This window comes from Pyrus communis, chromosome 5 (genome assembly GCF_041283825.1).
Source record: "Pyrus communis isolate YQ-2024b chromosome 5, ASM4128382v1, whole genome shotgun sequence".
In the NCBI taxonomy this organism is placed as follows: domain Eukaryota; kingdom Viridiplantae; phylum Streptophyta; class Magnoliopsida; order Rosales; family Rosaceae; genus Pyrus; species Pyrus communis.
This window is the reverse complement of record NC_142569.1, coordinates 3,527,140-3,545,000: the sequence shown is the minus strand read 5'-3', so window position 1 is coordinate 3,545,000 and position 17,861 is coordinate 3,527,140. Positions and strand designations below refer to the sequence as shown.

At 40.6% G+C, this 17,861-nt stretch overlaps 3 protein-coding genes and 1 pseudogene across 4 annotated transcripts in view; 1 reads left to right on the top strand and 3 right to left on the bottom strand.

The window, feature by feature from the left end:
• Positions 1-851, top strand: part of LOC137726401 (cyclic nucleotide-gated ion channel 1-like) — a 7,610-nt pseudogene extending 6,759 nt beyond the window's left edge. The window contains exon 7 of the transcript XR_015962283.1: positions 157-851. The product of XR_015962283.1 is annotated as a cyclic nucleotide-gated ion channel 1-like (transcript). The remainder of the gene's footprint in view (positions 1-156) is intronic.
• Positions 852-4,704: 3,853 nt separating this feature from the next.
• On the bottom strand, positions 4,705-8,156 carry LOC137724819 (low-temperature-induced cysteine proteinase). Its single transcript, XM_068463501.2, has 6 exons — positions 7,997-8,156; positions 7,246-7,852; positions 6,119-6,351; positions 5,889-6,026; positions 5,265-5,789; positions 4,705-5,090 (listed from the first exon to the last, which is right to left on the bottom strand). Exons 2-6 carry the CDS (start codon positions 7,751-7,753, stop codon positions 4,950-4,952), a joined length of 1,545 nt encoding a protein of 514 aa, XP_068319602.2. The 5' UTR covers positions 7,754-7,852; positions 7,997-8,156; the 3' UTR covers positions 4,705-4,949.
• Positions 8,157-10,114: 1,958 nt separating this feature from the next.
• LOC137722287 (abscisic acid receptor PYL12-like) lies at positions 10,115-10,878 on the bottom strand. The gene has a single exon (XM_068461257.2). The coding sequence runs from the start codon at positions 10,767-10,769 to the stop codon at positions 10,209-10,211; it is 561 nt and encodes a 186-aa protein (XP_068317358.2). The 5' UTR covers positions 10,770-10,878; the 3' UTR covers positions 10,115-10,208.
• Positions 10,879-12,622: 1,744 nt separating this feature from the next.
• Positions 12,623-14,550, bottom strand: LOC137726238 (peroxisomal targeting signal type 2 receptor). The gene is made up of 2 exons (XM_068465129.2): positions 13,463-14,550; positions 12,623-13,309 (listed from the first exon to the last, which is right to left on the bottom strand). The coding sequence occupies exon 1, from the start codon at positions 14,439-14,441 to the stop codon at positions 13,467-13,469; it is 975 nt and encodes a 324-aa protein (XP_068321230.1). The 5' UTR covers positions 14,442-14,550; the 3' UTR covers positions 12,623-13,309; positions 13,463-13,466.
• Positions 14,551-17,861: the final 3,311 nt, after the last annotated feature.

Below are 17,861 nucleotides of genomic sequence, written 5' to 3'. Positions count from 1 at the left end.
GGAAGCATCACTTTAGTAACCTCGTGTCGTTAACTAGTACTCTACTAATACCCTTCAATGTTTTCAAGGGGTACCGTACAAATTCCCTTGTGTTCCTTAGTAGCTATTTTGTCGTATTTATTCGCTTCATTTTTTTCTTAATATATCTTACTGTAGGTGCCAATGTTTCAAACCCTGGATGAAAAATTGCTGAAAGAAATTTGTCGAAGCCTTGAGCCAGTGATGTTTACTGAGGATACCTACATTGTTAAAGAGGGGAAACCGCTTGATAAGATGTTATTCATCACGCAAGGCTTTGTATGGAGCTACGGATCTAGTAATAATTATAACACTAATAATACTGAAAGCATTCGTTGTCTTAAGAAAGGTGATTTCTACGGAGAACTTCTAAACTGGGTATCGAAAGTTAGCTACTTCACTGCCTTACCGATCTCGACCAGGTCTGTCAAGTCCCACACAAATGTTGAAGCCTTTGTTCTAAGGGCTTACGACTTGAAAACTATAGTCTCCAAAAACTGGTTGCATTTTTTCAAGTTCACTCCGCCCTCTCAGAAGCAGCATCTTGCAGCTTCTTCGCTTCAAAAAAGTTGGCTTCGCCATCTTGAAAAGAAGGCACGGGCTGTGCATCTTGCCCAGCTGAGAGAAATGGGGAATAAAAAGATAACGGATGAAGTACCTCTTCTAGGTCAGTTCAAGTAGTTCGATCAATACTTGTGTACTTAAATTGATGCAAATTATTTCAGCACATATGGTGTGTCATATTATCTACTTATATTTGTAACTAAGCAGAATTCACGTTCAGAAATCTGTTCAGAACTCTAGAATATTCCTTACTAATTTAAGAAGGGAGAGGATTAACTAAATCATTTGTTTCCATCCGACGGAAGACAAGGTCCATATAAGTAACAAATTAGAATTTCAAGAGCACACAATATTCATCCTCTCACAGGTTCGTTGTGTTATTTTCTGCCGAGCATTAGCAAAAAGGTTCTTGTGGGGTTGGTTTGGGAGGTGTATGCCGAAGGTTTTTGAAAAATATTTCGGTAGTAGCTGCCGAACTTGCCAGACAATTCGCGGATACGAACCTGTAAGAGGATGAAGTTGGTGTTATTTTTTAGGGGTTGGAGAGAGTGAATGAGTGTAGAAAGAAGAGAGTTTCGTATGAGGATGGACGGGAAGAATTATTTTGTGTTTTTTTGGGTAAACAATTTTCAGTTTCTGAAAAGAGAGATGTTAGTGGCAAGTGTCTTGTAGCTCATTTTGTCACGTCCCGATCTCGACATACATTCATGATCAAGACGTGACATCATTAAATATCCATATCTTTAACATACCCCGCCCCCGGGATATGTACAAAGCATAATTCAATATTCGAATTGCGTTGTAATTTTCGTGTATTTTATGGTTGCATCTAACCTCCTCGTTAGACTACTGCATACGTACCCTCAACAGGGATCAAGTCATTCGTAGTTCGTCAATTCACTACACTTGAATATTCATCACATAAATTGGTATATCTCAACAATATACTACAATGCATATCATGCAATATTTCAAAGAACAAACGACGAAGCACAATCATATTCTTTAGCCATATTGATCAACAAATCTACTCATAGTGCCCACAATCACAATCAACATAATTCCACATTCACATCATCAATAAAACACAATACACCAAAATGCAGGGCTAGTGGAACACAGTTCGGCCGAAACCTACAACTTTGAAGCTGACTCGAATCCAAGGAACCAACAAGTCAAATGATGCGATTTCGAATCACTCAACGAAATCCATCAACATCAGGTTTCGGACCATTCAACGGAACCAAAACACCAAGTAAGAGGAATTTCGGACCATCACTCAACGGAATCCAAACCAGGATACGATTCTGGACCATCACTCAACGGAATCGCGTAGTGGAGTATGAGGGATTATGGACCATCACTCAACGGAACCCAAACCAGGATACGATTTCGGACCATCACTCAATGGAATCGTGGAGTAGAGTATAAGAGATTCCAGACCATCACTCAACAGAATCCAAACTAGGATATGATTCCGGACCATCACTCAACGAAATCATGGAGTAGAGTAAGAAGGATTTCGGACCATCACTCAACGAAATCCAAACCAAGATACGATTCTGGACCACCACTCAACGGAATCACGGGGTGGAGTAGGAAGGATTCCGGACCATCACTCAACGGAATCCAAACTAGGATACAATTCTGGACCATCACTCAACGGAATTGTGGAGTACAACGCATAACAACCAATCAATGAAACAACACATGAATCAAGTTACTCAAGTTATAAAGGCTCAACGAAACAAGAAATGAAATAATGAAACGAGGGGTGAAACATGTTTTGAAGCAACAAGCAATAAACCCCATAACAATGGGTTAACGGTTCACCACTAGCCCTCACCTTTCATCACATCAAGCCAATCATACAAAACAAACCATATTTCCAATATGCACGTCAAATCCCACTTCATAAAACTACATCGATGGCTAAATATAAAAATTAATAATTTATAGGAAACATAATTATAAAACCATTTCATATTCACATATATTAAAGTCACTCACATTTCATCTTATCATACCATCTATACAAATCAACCACCTTTCAAATATGCACGTCAAATCACATATCACGATCATCATCAGTACACAAGCCAAATCATATTTAATAAACATAGGTCTATGGCTAAATATATATCTATATATATATATATATATATATATATATATATATATATATATAATCACATTTCTATAGAAATCACATTATAAAACCAAGTCATATTCACAGATGATACCAACATAAGAAATCAAGGTGATAACCATATCACATATGTTCAAGTCACTCTTTAACCAATGCAGGCCCACTAGACTTCACTTAAGTCTCTCGTAGTACTAATTTTAGTATTCAGAACGTTTCGAGACATGTTGACCAAAAGTCAACACTCGGTCAAAGGTAGGGTCCACAATTCTACATAATTCGACCTAGAAAATCCGCATATTGGATTTCGGATCTGTAACTTTTTAAAGTCCACATTATGCTTCTAAAACAACCTACTAAAATTTCATCGTGATCCAACGGTCAGATCTCCGCTAATTACAAATTCAAGTGACGGCCAACGTTTGATTTTACAAACTTAGAAATTCAATTCAGGAAGATCCATATGTCGGATCCCTAATCCGTAAGTTTCTATGGTCCTCAAATATTATGTATTATAAGGTATTAAATTTTGGTAACGATCCAACAGTCGAATCATCGATTCATATTTTAATCAAGTAATGTATCAAAGTGAAATTAGGTTCAAACGATCAATCCACGTCATACGAATATCAAATACAAAATCAGGACATCTAATTGAAATTAGAAAGGCATTGTCGGCCCACTGGCCACCCGTCGCCGCGTGTGGCGGTTTCCGACAAACGGAAACCCAATTTTTCAACTAACTCCAAAAATTACCAAATTTCATAGAAATGTAGATCTTGATGAGTAGAGCTTTCATACATGTGGCCAAGTCCAATCTGGCCGGGGAAAGCCCCAAATTCACTCAAACCAACCGGAAACCCTAAGATGGGTGCTCTTCGATTCAACTTCCTCGATGTTCCAACGCCCCTACAACTGATTGGGTCTTGTTCCTGGGTCCAAGGGGAGTTGATTAAGGGTGGTGGTAGGTGGTTTAACTTACCGGAACAGCGGAATCGCTGTCGAGCACCTCCGGTACTCATGTGAAGTTCTACACGAAATTGGACCTTAAACATTTCAAAATGGAAGATAGGAAGTTACTGAGAGTTTTGCAGGTGTTTGATGGTGGTGATTCAACGAGAAAAATGGCGGAATCGCGGGAATTAAGCCGGGTGGAAACTGGGTTACATGAGTCACGGGAATGGAGGGGAGAATTCCCTTCCATCCATTTGTCTGATTGGATCCAATTTTAAGTCATACCTCGTAGGGCCAAATTCCCACAAAGTGGGAGTTTATTTAATTTAACATCTAAAGTTTTGTAAAATGACTTCAGAGGTTCGTAACTATACCGTTACAATCCAGATTCGCAAATAGTTTTCGCCTATGCGATGATGCTTTCAAGATCTATTCAAAAATAAAAATCATGACCTCGAATGGTCTACAGATTTTAGATAATTAATTTCCAAAATTCAAGCTTCGTAACTAGTTTGATTAAATCTAAATTCAAATAAATTAATATAATTTCTTGAAAAACAATATAAAATCTCAATAATACAAATACGTAAATTATCCTATCTTTTGTAAGGAAAAAAAAGATGTCATTAACATTTCAAAAATGTCTGTATTACGAGGTCTATTGTAACATGCACTTTCATCCTAATTTGACCCCAAAAAAAAGCAAGTACAAATAAAAAATAAAAAAAGCAACAAAAAAACAAAAGAAAATAGTCAAATTATTTTCGTGTTTTTAATTTTGTTTAAAATAAAAACTAAAACGGTTAATTTGAAAACCAGTCAACAAAGAATGGTCATGTTTCCAGAGTGAGAACATAGGAGGGCAAAGCCTGTCTGCCGCTGAGTTCTTTTCAGCCGTACTCTGTTTTTCATTGAAGTGTTTTCGACCTAATTTAAAGAAGATATAGTCCAAAGCCAGGACAACAACTTTGTTCAATCTGCCTTCAACCTTGTTCTACAAGATTGGGGGAGAAAAAAACACATTTCAAACATTAACTGTAATCAATCAATTTATTGTGTCCATTGCATCAAGCAGAGAAAAATCACTTTCCTCCTAAATGTTTACGTTTCTGGTTTTCCTTACAGCATATGTTCCACGGAATCAATGTTCATCAGAGAACATACTCAGAAAAACAGGATGAACAAATTCCTGTTTAACATAAATATAAATAGCAGTAGTAACAGCAAACTTCAAACTTCACAGAAACAATAACTTCTCTTCCCGCTCTTAGCGCATTGCAGCGAACCGGTTCATCTTCCACTGCAGAGGTTGGTATGTCTTCTCTGTTTGCTCCTTTTTAGTCCATGGGAACTTGTGATGGGCCATTTTTCTCTTCTTTGCAGATACTCCCAAGTAATCTCCGTGACTCTGCGTATAGAAAATACGAGAGACATCAGTCACTTATTGTTTCTTTTTTAATACGCTTCACAACTTGCTACATTAGTTAAGTAGTAGTTTGCAACTTCTTACGACTACTATAATGTTGGTTTTCAGTGTCGAACGAGGAGTTATTGAAATAAAAGATGAGGAGAATTTCTGTACCTTGAGACAGAGGCCCTCAGAGACATCACAAATGGGGTAATCACTCGGGCAGCAGTATTCAGTTCCAGTGCAGCAAACCGCATTCTGATAGTCGCAGCAACCATAGATGAAGCAGAAGCCATAAAATTCATAGAGGCAACAGCATGTTTGATCAGATGGACAATAGGAGAAGTCCCCACAATCACTTGGTGAAGGAGATGGTGGTGGTGGTGGCGGTGATGGTGGTGGAGGTGGTGGTGATGGTGGTGGCGGTGGTGACGGCGGCGTAGGAGGTGGTGGTGGAGAGGCCGGGGAAGGTGCAGATGACTCTTTGGTAGGATATGAAGCCATGGCGTTGATTGCACAAACCCCATATGGTAAACTAGTGTTCCTTCTAATGTAAATGTATCCGTCTACCCCCCAACTAGTCCCCCATGAATTCTTTACAATCCAGTAATCTTCATCACCTTCAGAACCATACCCCACTATAAGAACTGCATGGTCAATGTCGTTTGGATCAGAGGAGCACTCACCGTCGTAGATACCCTGAGTGGATGGTGAATCACATTACATTTTTATCTATTGTGTCTTGCTAACGTTTCAGACATCCAAGCAACAAGTAAAGCAAACACAAATTCAACTTACTCCGGTGTAAAGTTGGAAATCCCAAGCAGAACCGTCCATACCAACACTAACGGGCTGCTGAACAGCAGCACATAAAAGATCAGCGTCTGTTTCTCCCACATCTTCATATCCGTCAATGGAGACGGCTTTGGTTTCCTCCTGTGTAAGGCAGCACACAAATTAGAACAAATGAAGAGTGGATAAAATTTGTTCCAGACAGAAGCATTATAAGCTATAGTGAGGAACCAGACCTTGGTGATGCTGCATGTACCATCCACACCGCTGTATGGGTAATCAGTTTCCGTATCAATACCACCATTGCTAATAACCCATTCAAAAGCGTAGTCCATGTAGCCTCCCTCACATCCTTCGTTACTGCTGTCACAATCCACAAGCTCTTGCTCTGAAAGGCTAATGAGGTCTCCAGTGACTATTGCGTTGACTCCTTCAATAGCTCCAGTGCTAGAGAATGCCCAACAACTTCCTGTGAACACAAAAACCAGAAGTGTATAAGAGATCGATAAAACTTAGCATGAATGTCAATTTAGGCAGGGTGCGACGTTTACAATTTGGCAGCACCGCGGATGATATGTCATTTCATATGAACACTATAAACGTTCTTTTCCAAAGTTGAAGAAGAGAAAAAGATTATATATTATCATTTCCCCAAGAAACTTGTTTATTCAGTAAAACAGCAGAAGCCAGCTCTGCAAGACATTTGCAAACTTATATCCCAACTCCTAAGGAGTGAAAGTTATCTTATTATATTTTATTACCATGTATTACTACAACCAAACTCCTTTTTAACCATCTAAAGCGTCTTTAGTATTTTGACCATGTGACTTTTGATAGCATCATTGATAGTAGAAACTGTGAGAAACCAAAAAGTCAATGAATGATGACCACTAAAGATGGCCTTCTTTAGAAACATTGTTCATCAATTCAACTGGTTGAATCCAAGATCTCCCCTTTTAACCAATTATGTTATCATGAACTTTAAGTGTGAAGCCTCTTTAGAATTAAAGATGTATGTCAACAAGCTTATAGTTAGTAAACTATGCATATATGTGCAATCAAAAGCCAGATAGAAGAACCAATGCTCATCTAGTGCATCTATCCTAAAATGATATCTGATCCCTTTTTCACAACTAATTTACGGGAAGGAGATTCGAACTTGAGTGTAAAGGATGACAGTATGACACTGCGCTGACCAACGCACCTAACCCAGATATCGCACTACTAGTCCAACCCACATCTGCAATATCTGACCTCTAAAAGTCCAAACTTTTACCACAAAATATTCAGAACTATTCATATAAACTTGTAAATAATCGAAATGCACTCAGTACCTAATGAAATAAATGAATTCGAAACATACCACAACTGCCTTGGTCCTTGACAGCAGTCACAACTCCCTTCTTCCTCCAATCGAAAGAAGAAGGAGCATCACATGACTTCACTGGTTTGCCCCCCATTTTCTTCACCAGGTTAAGATTCTCCCTTTTGAGAAGGGGCATTTGCACCTTCTTGGACAAGTAAGTCTTCCTGAACTCCTCATTACTCATGTCAGCAAACCCATTCAACCCAACCCTCTGACTACGATGGGCATTTTTTGCATCCCTCTTCCTTGCATTCTTCTCCAACACAAACTTGAGATTCTTCTTGAAATGCTCAAACCTCCTCTCATGCTCTCCAGCATGCCTATACACCTTCCTGTGCTTCTGCTTCCACAGCCTGAAAAGCTCCACAACTCTCTCCTCTGCAGGAAAGTGTTCCACTATTTCTTGCCCAACAATGGAGTATTCACTTGGGAGACTAGAAGAAAGGCACGCCAGTGATGCCCAGATGAAAAGAGCCAAACCCAATTGAATTTTGTGGGAACCCATGACTTCCTCAACTGGGTTTCCACTAAAGATGCTTGATTTTCATCCACATCCATGGAGACGTATATATGGTGAGAGCAGCTGAGCTGCTGAAGACGCAACCTACCAGTCAATTCACACACACTATTACTTCTGCTTTAATTCTAGGGATGACAAGAAATCGAATTATTGAGATATTTTCTTGATATTTTTTTAATTTGTTGAAGTACCAAATTTTGTTGGTGGTCTGGGAGTTGAAATATTTACCCGTCTACTGTTCAGCTCCCTTGACTTGAGAGTGGCTGACTGGAAGGAAGAGAGAGACCCACCATTCAACTGTCTGCAACACCCGACTGGAAGCTGAAGGTTGAAACTTTCTATCAACCAGATATTTGGGAAGGTGTAGTGTACCGTACCAAAATAGGAGGGTAATATCCATGCTGGACGTTGGAATGGCCTCGATGTGGTCCTGTGACCCCATATTGAAAAGGACTCAAATATAGGTTGGAGTACAATGAGGGGAACATTTAGGCCCATACATAATAGATGTAGGGCTCAATCTCATTTTGTGATTTTGAAGAAGGATCGTGCTCTCTTAAGGTCCTCATTTTGAGGACATGTGAGTATCGAATGTCAAATATTTAAAGGCTTACGGTATTGACAACTTAATAATGTAATCTTGCGACAACAACACAAGAAAAAGAGTTTTCTACTAGTTCTTGGATTTTAAGTTGGTTTTGTTTTATTAAGTTATCAAATATTTTTAGCCTTTGGATCTAAACTAATGCAAACTTGTGGCTAATATGCATTTGGTCATCAAAATAAGAAACTTGGGAGAGCAAGACTGTTTTGGAGAAAGTTTTGGGTTAGGTTGTCTCACAATGTTATCATGAGATCACTCTGACATAATGAATGTTATACTCATTTTTTAGTGTGATGAGAATACGGAGTGGTATATCACGTGTCATTATACAAATGGAGAGATATGTGTGTTAAAAAGTTAATAACTTAAAAAATAAAGTTTTCCAATACTTGTATAAAAACACGTGGTGTATCACCTGTGTTCTGATCACAATGAAAAAAATTTCATTCTTTTGAGACTATTTCTAAATAGTTTAAAAGCACTTCTTAATAACCGAAGTGTCTAAATTAGGTCTTCTTAAGTTTGAACGATGAGTAGAAATCTCAAACGCTACGTAAAATTACACTCATTCCCCAAAATATCGTCGCCCCACGATGAGTGCCTCTGCACACGTAAAGCGACAAGGCTCTAGAACTACAAATTTCCAACGCTGATGCAAAGCTAGTCATAACAAAATGCCCAAATGGCACTTGCTCACCCTGAGAGCAAGGATATCGAAGGTCTTCTACCTAACGAAAAAATCATAAGAGGACTCAGACTCGAGATCCTTCAACTATCTCAACAAATTAACAAGTGATTTCTTAATCAAATTTCCTCTACTACGAAGCATCCTAGAATCCGAAACTAAGCAAATAAACCTCATATTTTTGATAAATTTATTTAATCTGACGGTCTAAAAAAGCAGAAAGATGAGGCAAGAAACTAAAAAAAGGTACATGAAAATAGCTTTTAAAAAGCGACGAATAGCAGAGTAGTAGCGGTTCAATTGAGCAATCGAAGCTCTCTACTGTCAGTGTCATGACATCTGCTAGTCTTTAACTAACTTGCAAGCAACTGTTAGGTTGGCTTTGCGTAACGCCGTGTATGGCTTTGTGTAACGCCGTGTACGGATTTGCCTCGTAATTTTAATCAACCATTATCTAGCTAGCTGGAGTCAAGTATATCCAACGCATTAGTTTTAGTTATATCCATTTTTATGTTATTATTTCATTTTCATCCAACGTCAAGTGGCGAACAAATGGTGAAACGTTCAGGTTCTCTTTAATTAACTGTGTCTCGAGTTTAAATATTAAAAAAAAGTCATCATTCGCTTCAAGTATATATGTGTGTGTCTATATATATAAAATAAAAAATACACTTAGAGAGGAGAGGAGTGCAATATCTGTTTTTATGATTTTTTGGCACATGAAAAGGTTATTCTTTTGTGACCAAAAAGTTACGGTTTCAAGTTGTGAAAGTTTTTTTACATTTGATTTTGGGTTCCAAAGCACTAGATATATGCTTATTGCAGGAAACAATTAAAGTGTTTTTCAAGAATTCACTTGAATTTCTATTAAGGATTGGCTTAAAAAATATTTTTACTAAAAGCGCTTTTAAATTATTTTAAAATCACTTCTAAACGAGCTTTGGTAGACAGTGCTTTTCGTTTTAACCTGCTTCCCTTCGAATTCAAACTCTTATTCTTCTCTAAATCTAAGTTAGATTTAGTATTAAAAAAGATGGAATACTTAGCACATAGGAGCTGGAAAGTCGGACATTAATTATTGATTAGTTTATTACAACATAAAGAAAAATAAAGAAAAACACAACTAATTAAGCTAATTAACTAGTTAATGATCAGCACGTAGCAGCCATCTTTTCTGAAACTTTGGCTAATGACTTGAGATTACAGCCTATAATCGTATTAGCAAACAAACAAGTATCCTCCTTGCTACTTCCGGCGGGAATATCCACCACGTACGACTGAATCACAACCGTCTTATTCTTCTTTCCATTTTCTTCTTCCACTTTATGCACCGTAGTGGTAGAACTGTAATTTGCAAGCCTGTGATCCCCACCGATAACGCTATAATGCATGACGTGCATGTTGTCGTCGAGCTCGTCCAGCCTCTCCGTGCTGGTTTTAGCCGGCAACCCAGACGTAATCACGACTTCCCGAATGCTCCCTATGCCTCCGTTCCCCGCCCGCATGCTGCAACTCTTAACGAACAGCTTGTAAGCCTGCGGATTGTCGAACTGGCGGATGAAGGACCATACTAGGGTTAGCGGTGCGTCGACGGTTTGGACGAGTACCGAGCCGCATTGGTTCGGCAAAAGATCGTGGATATGGTAGGTGTCGATCATACCATGACTTTCGCTTAGAGGGCTTGTATTTTGGGACGTTGGGTAGTACGACATTTCTTGGTTATTTATCTCGTTTTTATCAAGTGCTGGGAGTTTGGGGACTGTTGTTTAGGGTTACCCTTTATATACAGGGGTGGTGGAATTTTTCGCTAGGGTTGTACTTTAAAATACCAAAAAAGGAATGGATTAAAAATATACCAAAAAAGGTATGCATCTTGATTAGGCCTTGGGAATGGTTGCCGTTGGAGGGCAGTGATTTGGTCATGTGCTCTTTCAGTGGATGGTCTCTTGCTTGTATTGTTGGAGTGTCCTTATGTGAATGGTTTGCTCCAAAATATCTTCTTTTAACGTTTTGTGTACATGTGGATGTGGACCATATCTTGACATGTCAGCAAAAATGACATTTGTGCCCACGTGGACCATATCAGAACATTACAGCTATCTGCATATTTCCCCTATACTATTGATGCTATCGATGCTTGAAAGTACCCATGTGCTGGATAATGAGAAGCAAATGAGGCTGATCAGATCGCGAACATAACACGTGGTGACGTGGGCTGACCTAAAATTTTAGTGCAAAGAGCTCCCTGGATTTTGTTTATAGGCATCGTTCTAGCGGTTGAGAGTTGTCGCATATTGGTGAGTGACAAAGTTTGTTATGTACTGCCTTTAGCTGTTGAGAGTTATCGCATATTTGTGAGTGACAAAGTTTGCTATGTACTTATATGGTCTTGAACTATTACTCATACTGTCAATTGGTTTTATGGTGAAACCCTAATTTTATCATGTTATCAGAACGGGTTGTCCCACATGTGAAAGCCCAAGGGCCACACGTGCTCACGTGTCACCCAGTTGTTGCCCACGTGTTAGCTTGAAAATCGACCACACGTGCGGGGACATGTTGAGAGTTGTCGCACATCGGTGAGGGACAAGGTTTGCTATGTGCTTATATGGTATTGGGTTATTCCCCATATTGCCAATTAGTTTTATGGTGAAACCCTAATTTCGTCACTAGCTTCACGAGATGTGTAACAATTTTCATTATGAGAAATACAAAGGAGATTCTCTTAAAGTGGATAGACTATTTCCCACCTCACAGTTTTTTTTTTTTTTTTTTGGAAATAGAAGAGAGGAAGATAGTGATAGAGAATGTGGGAGCAAGAAGTTTTTTTTTTAATTTTTTTATTTAGAAATATGTTAGGATTACATGTAGGTGAGACTTTGAAAATAAAAAATAAAAAAAACAAAATTTGGTTGTGTAAAATTACATTTTGCCCCATATTTCTTATTAATGTTCTATTTTAATTAGAAGGTTAAACTGGTAATTTCATATGATTTTAGTTGACAATGAGTTTTATTAATTAATAGAGATTACGCAAAAATATAAAGTAACAAAGAATCCATAAAGAATCTCGCTTTTGAAAGTCTCCTTCGCATTCCTCTTTCATTATTATTTATTCTTAATTTTTTTTCTATTAATTTTCATTTGGGGAAAATCAAATGCTCTTGATGACAAATTTTTTTTGCAATCCAGTTTGACCCGATCTGGGCCTGAACGAACAAGCAGGCATGTTAACAAACAATAGCCCAACTTCTGAGCCCAAATCAAACAGTCTTGGACCAGATAGGAAAACAGCCTACTCAAACAAAATGCAGGTTCAAGCAAAAAGACGCAATAACAGGGGCGCGGCGCAAAGGAAGTTAATCGACTCTCTCAAAAGTGAGATTCTTTATAAACTCTCTGCTACCTCATAATTTAACGTCAATTTCTATGCTTAACATTATAAAACATTGTGTCAAAAACACGAGGCAGCAGAAAATCCATGAAGAGCCCCACTTTTTAGACAACAAGCATACCCACATGTTGTCCCGTTTTGTGTCTAGGACTGAAGAAAGAAACGAAAAAATTGTGCCCAACTTTTATCCATTCCAATCCCCAAAACTGTAACGATAACAAGGGATAAATTTCCTTCATTTCTAATCCCCTTCTAAATCCTTTTGAATGAAAATCTTTCACCTCTACCTTCAATTACTCGAACTTTATGAGTTATCCAATCCATTCCAATTCTAAACAACAAACGAGTTCGAGTTAAAGGGGAAAAAAGCAGAATTGAAACCCTATTCAATACATAACTGCAAGTCTAAAACTTTTACCCTGCGTCTATCGCACACGCACGAACACAGTTAGCTAGTTTGTTTCCACCGAGGAGGCCCTTAAAGGCTTACGAATCCTTCACATGCCTCAACATTTCTAGTGAGTAATGAACATCTTCAACTTCAAGCAACAAACAAACTCTAAGCAGATAGTGTCAACCATGTACATTCATACCAAATCGGAAACATCAAATCATTAAAAAGCACGGAGGCCGATTATCATCGAGAGGCAGATGGAAAAATAAGGAATTGGTATAATCGGACAGCAAAGTTAAATCTAACCTGCAATCCGCCGTGAATACCAATGGCAATGTCTATCAATTGCATCTTGCACAACAAAACCACATAATTATATCACGAACACTAAAGCACAACAGGCGATTATCCGAGAATAGCAATAACCGCAATCAAGAATGCAATGCAGCTAAGGATGGATGGGTCTGCAATGTATCAAGCAAACATAAAGCTTCTTGTTTATTAAATCTTCTATACAAGTTCAAGTGATGATTCAGTAACAGAATTGCAGCAACCACAAAATTCACAATTTCGAAAACTATCAAAGCCAAAATCGAAAATCAGAAATCGAAAACTACCCTGTTACGGCGCTCTGGGATCGGTCCCGTGCTGCCAAACATACACAAGCTCATCCCAACCAGTACTGGCCAGCAGCCCCTCCACCAACACGCTCATATCCACACCCACCGCGAACTCCGTGTGGTGGTCGTACCGTGCCACCAGTGCATCCTCCACCATGTAATCCCACAAGCAAACCGACATGTCGTACGAGCATGACATGATCAAGCTTTGCCTGTGCGGCGAGAATTTCACCTTCCTCACCGCGTAGCCGTGGCCGTTGAGCACCGAGATCGGAACCGTCATGCTCCTCACGTCCCAGACTTTAATCGACTTGTCGACGGAGGCGGTGGCGATGCAGCAGTCGTCGTACTTGTTCCAATCGCACGCCAGGATCTCGAGCTCGTGCGCGGGGATGATCATGGTGGACCCGGGCTCGCGCACGTCCCAAACGCGCAGAGTGCAGTCGCCCGAGGCGGAGGCGAATACATCGGCATGGCGGGGGTTCCAGACGGCGGAGTAGACGCAGTAGGCGTGTTCCTTGAAAGTTCGAACAGATGCGGGGCGGTCAACGGTCCATAGCTTGACGGTGTCGTCCCATGAGGAGGTGAGAAAGGAGTCACGACGGGTGGGGTTGTAATCAGCGGAGCTGACCTCGCGGGTGTGCTCGTGGAGGGAGCGGAGGGGGTTGGAGGCCGGGGGCAGAGCGGTGTCGTAGATCTTAACGGAGCCATCGGCGATGGCGGCGACTAGTAGGGAGTCGTGGGACTCGGACCATGCGACGTCGTATACGCCGTCGGCGGTGTCGTAGGAGACGAGCTCGGTGATTGGTTGGCGGGGTGCGCCGGGGCCCACAGGGGCGGGGGAGATGTCGATGACGTGGAGGCGGCCGTTGCCGAGGATGCCGAAGTTTTGGGAGGTGGCGACGGCGAGTCGGGACTCGTAGAAGGGGCTGAACTTGACGGAGTAACCGTTGAACGGAGCTTTGAAAACTGGCATTGTTTAGTCCAATCCAGTGAGATGCTGTCTCCGCCGTTGGCTTTGGATTTTGGGGGGTTTCAGAGGCTGACGAGCGCTTCGGATTATTTGGCGGTCAATTTTATTTTTAATCATCTTTTTTATCTTGTCATCTTCTTGGAAGATGGAAAGTTGGTCAAAAATAAAATATCGACGATTTAACGAAAAGTTTCTAGTACTATTTATTTTAATGAAAAATCACATTTTTACATTAAAAAGTTAATTTTGATAGTGTTTACTTTACTTTTTATTTTGTCGTTATTGTTAAAATTCAAATTATTTTTATTAAGTTTTTTTTTTTAAATTACGCAAATGCTCTGGCCCACTTCTATTGTGGTCTCTTGGCCCACTTAGCCCACTGGGCCCAATTTGTGTCTTCCAATCTCATGAACCAAAAGCATGAGGACTTGCCACCATTAAATTAGCTCCTCGTTTCTTGTATATTTATTGGAGATGATCAGGGCATGTAAATTGGCCCAGGCCCTAAATCTTTCAAGCCTAAGCCCACGAAGTTAATTTTGGTCGGCCTAATGATGGAAGCTCGCCATGGATGTGCTTAAGCCTTACCCTAACCTATCATATTGATCTTGAGTGTATGAACGGTTGTTAACTGTAAATGCATATGAATGTTGTAACACATGTTTTGTACATGCATTAACTAGAATTTTATGAGCAACTATGTAGAGAGAAAGTTTAACCAAGTTTCGGAAATTAGCTTAAATAGTGAGAGCGAGCAAATAAATGGGTACAATTAAGTTTTGAGATAAAAAAAAAGAATTCATTAAGAGTGGTACGATAATTTACATAAGATAAACATGTCCATCGTGGTCCTTAGAGCGAATCAAGAAGCCACACAAGTCAAACGAAACATCAAAACTCCACAATTACAAACTCATAAAAAGAACAATACAATTTCCCAATCACAGAGGATCCAAAATTCAACCAATAAGAAAATAACACCCAATTACTAAACCTTAAAAGTTGGAGAATTACCGTAAAACTATTAGGTAAATATTTCACATTAACTCACTTGATAACAGTTACACTGTGGGTATTTATACACAACTATTACAGCTAGCAAATAAAGATTACTTAATCTCTAAGTATTTCCTCTTTCTGATGTAATTACATTTGTATCCTTAACATCCCCCCTCAAACGAAACGGGGAAAATCTCAGTTGAAGTTTGGAACGGAGAAACAGGAAACGGGGCTTGGACAGAGCCTTGGTGCAAATATCAGCAATCTGATCCTGGGAAGCCACAAAATGCACAGAGACGTGATTGGCCAGAACCTGTTCCCGAATGTAATGGTAATCAAGCTCGACATGTTTGGTACGAGCATGAAAAATGGGATTTTTTGCTAAGGAGAGAGCTGAGAGATTATCACACCATAACTGGGGACAGTGAGGGAGAGGATAAGTAAGATCAGCAAGGAGTTTGCAGAGCCAAGTGAGTTCGGCAGCAGTGTTAGCAAGAGAGCGATACTCTGCTTCAGTGGAGGAGCGAGCAACAGTAGGTTGCTTCTTTGCACTCCAACTGACGAGAGAATTGCCAAAGTAGATGCAATAACCGCCTGTGGAGCGTCTGTCTAAGGAGCAGCCTGCCCAATCTGCATCGGAGAAGGCATGGAGAGATGGAGCCTGGGAACACTTAGAGAACCATAAGCCCAGGTCGAGAGAACCTTTGAGATAACGCAGAATGCGCTTCACAGCTTGCATATGGGAGATCCGTGGAGTGTGCATGAACTGGCAAACCAAATTAACAGCAAAACTGAGATCAGGTCGAGTCCAGGTGAGGTACTGGAGAGCACCAACGAGAGACCGATATTCAGAAGCATTGTCAAGGAGAGGAGAAGAGTGATCAAGCTTAGTGGTGCTGAGAGGGGTGGTGCAGGGCTTGGCACCCTCCATGTGCGCCTTGGTCAGAAGATCTAAGATATACTTAGTCTGATTGAGAAAGATACCTGAAGAGGACCGTTTAACTTCGATGCCAAGGAAGTAGTGAAGAGCACCAAGGTCCTTGATGGGAAAGAGAGCACTAAGATGTGATATAACCTGTTGACAGGCTGCAGAGGAAGGGCCAGTCACTAAAATATCATCCACATAGACAAGGATGAACACCAAAGTGGGAGAGTGCTTGATAAACAACGAATGATCACTCTGAGAGCCTTGGAACCCAAGAGAAGATAAAGCCGTATGAAGTTTAGCATACCAGGCGCGAGGGGCCTGTTTGAGACCATAAAGAGATCGGTGAAGATGACAAACATGATGTGGTTTAGATGGATCTTCAAAGCCAGGTGGCTGCTGCATGAACACAGATTCAGTGAGAGTGCCATGGAGAAAAGCATTGCTTACATCGAGCTGATTGAGGAACCAGTCATATTGAGCAGCAAGAGTGAGAAGAAGACGAATGGTGACAGGCTTAGCTACAGGGCTGAAGGTTTCAGTGTAATCCAAGCCTTCTTGCTGGTGAAATCCTTTAGCCACTAAACGGGCTTTATACCGATCAATAGAGCCATCGGGTTTTCGTTTGATCCGAAAAACCCATTTACAACCCACAAGATTGGGAGAAGAAGAAGATGGGACAAGGGACCAGGTACCTGTGTTGGTAAGGGCAGTAAATTCTTCCTGCATGGCCTTTCGCCAATGGGAGTATTTGGAGGCTTGGGAGTAGGTGGTAGGGATATAGTCAACAGCAAGATGGGGAGGAATAGGATGATTAGTGGCAGTGAGAGCTTTAGGTTTAAAGATGCCGGATTTGGATCGTGTTTGCATAGGGTGAAGGTTGGTGGGTGCTGGAGACGGGGAGGAATGAGAAGAAGAGGGATCGGCAAGGGGAGATAAGGGGGCAGGGTGGGAGGATAGAAATATGGAAGGGGAGAGAGGGGCAGTGTTCACAGGAGCAGAGGAAGATGAAGGTGAGGAAAGAGCAGGAGGTGGGGGGTGATAGGAAAAGGTAAGAGAAGAGGGAATAGAAGAAGGGGAGGAGGAAGAAGAAAGAACAGGAGGTGAGGAAGAGGAAGGCAAGGAATGAAATGGAAAAAGGGATTCATCAAAGATAACATGGCGGGAAATATAGATTCTGTGAGAGGAAGGATGAAGGCAGAGATAGCCTTTATGATTGAGGCTATACCCCAAGAAGACACAAGGTTTGCTTTTTGGGTCGAGTTTGGAGGATGTGTAGGGCTTCAACCAAGGAAAGCAACGACAGCCAAAGACCTTGAGAAATGTATAATCTGGGGTTTTCTTGAAGAGAGACTGCCAGGGAGAAGGTCGGGAGATAGTAGGAAGCCTGTTGATTAGATAGACAGATGTAGCAAAGACCTCAACCCAGTAAGTGTGGGGCACTTTAGATGCTGCCAAGAGAGTGCGAGCAGTCTCAACGATGTGCCTGTGCTTACGCT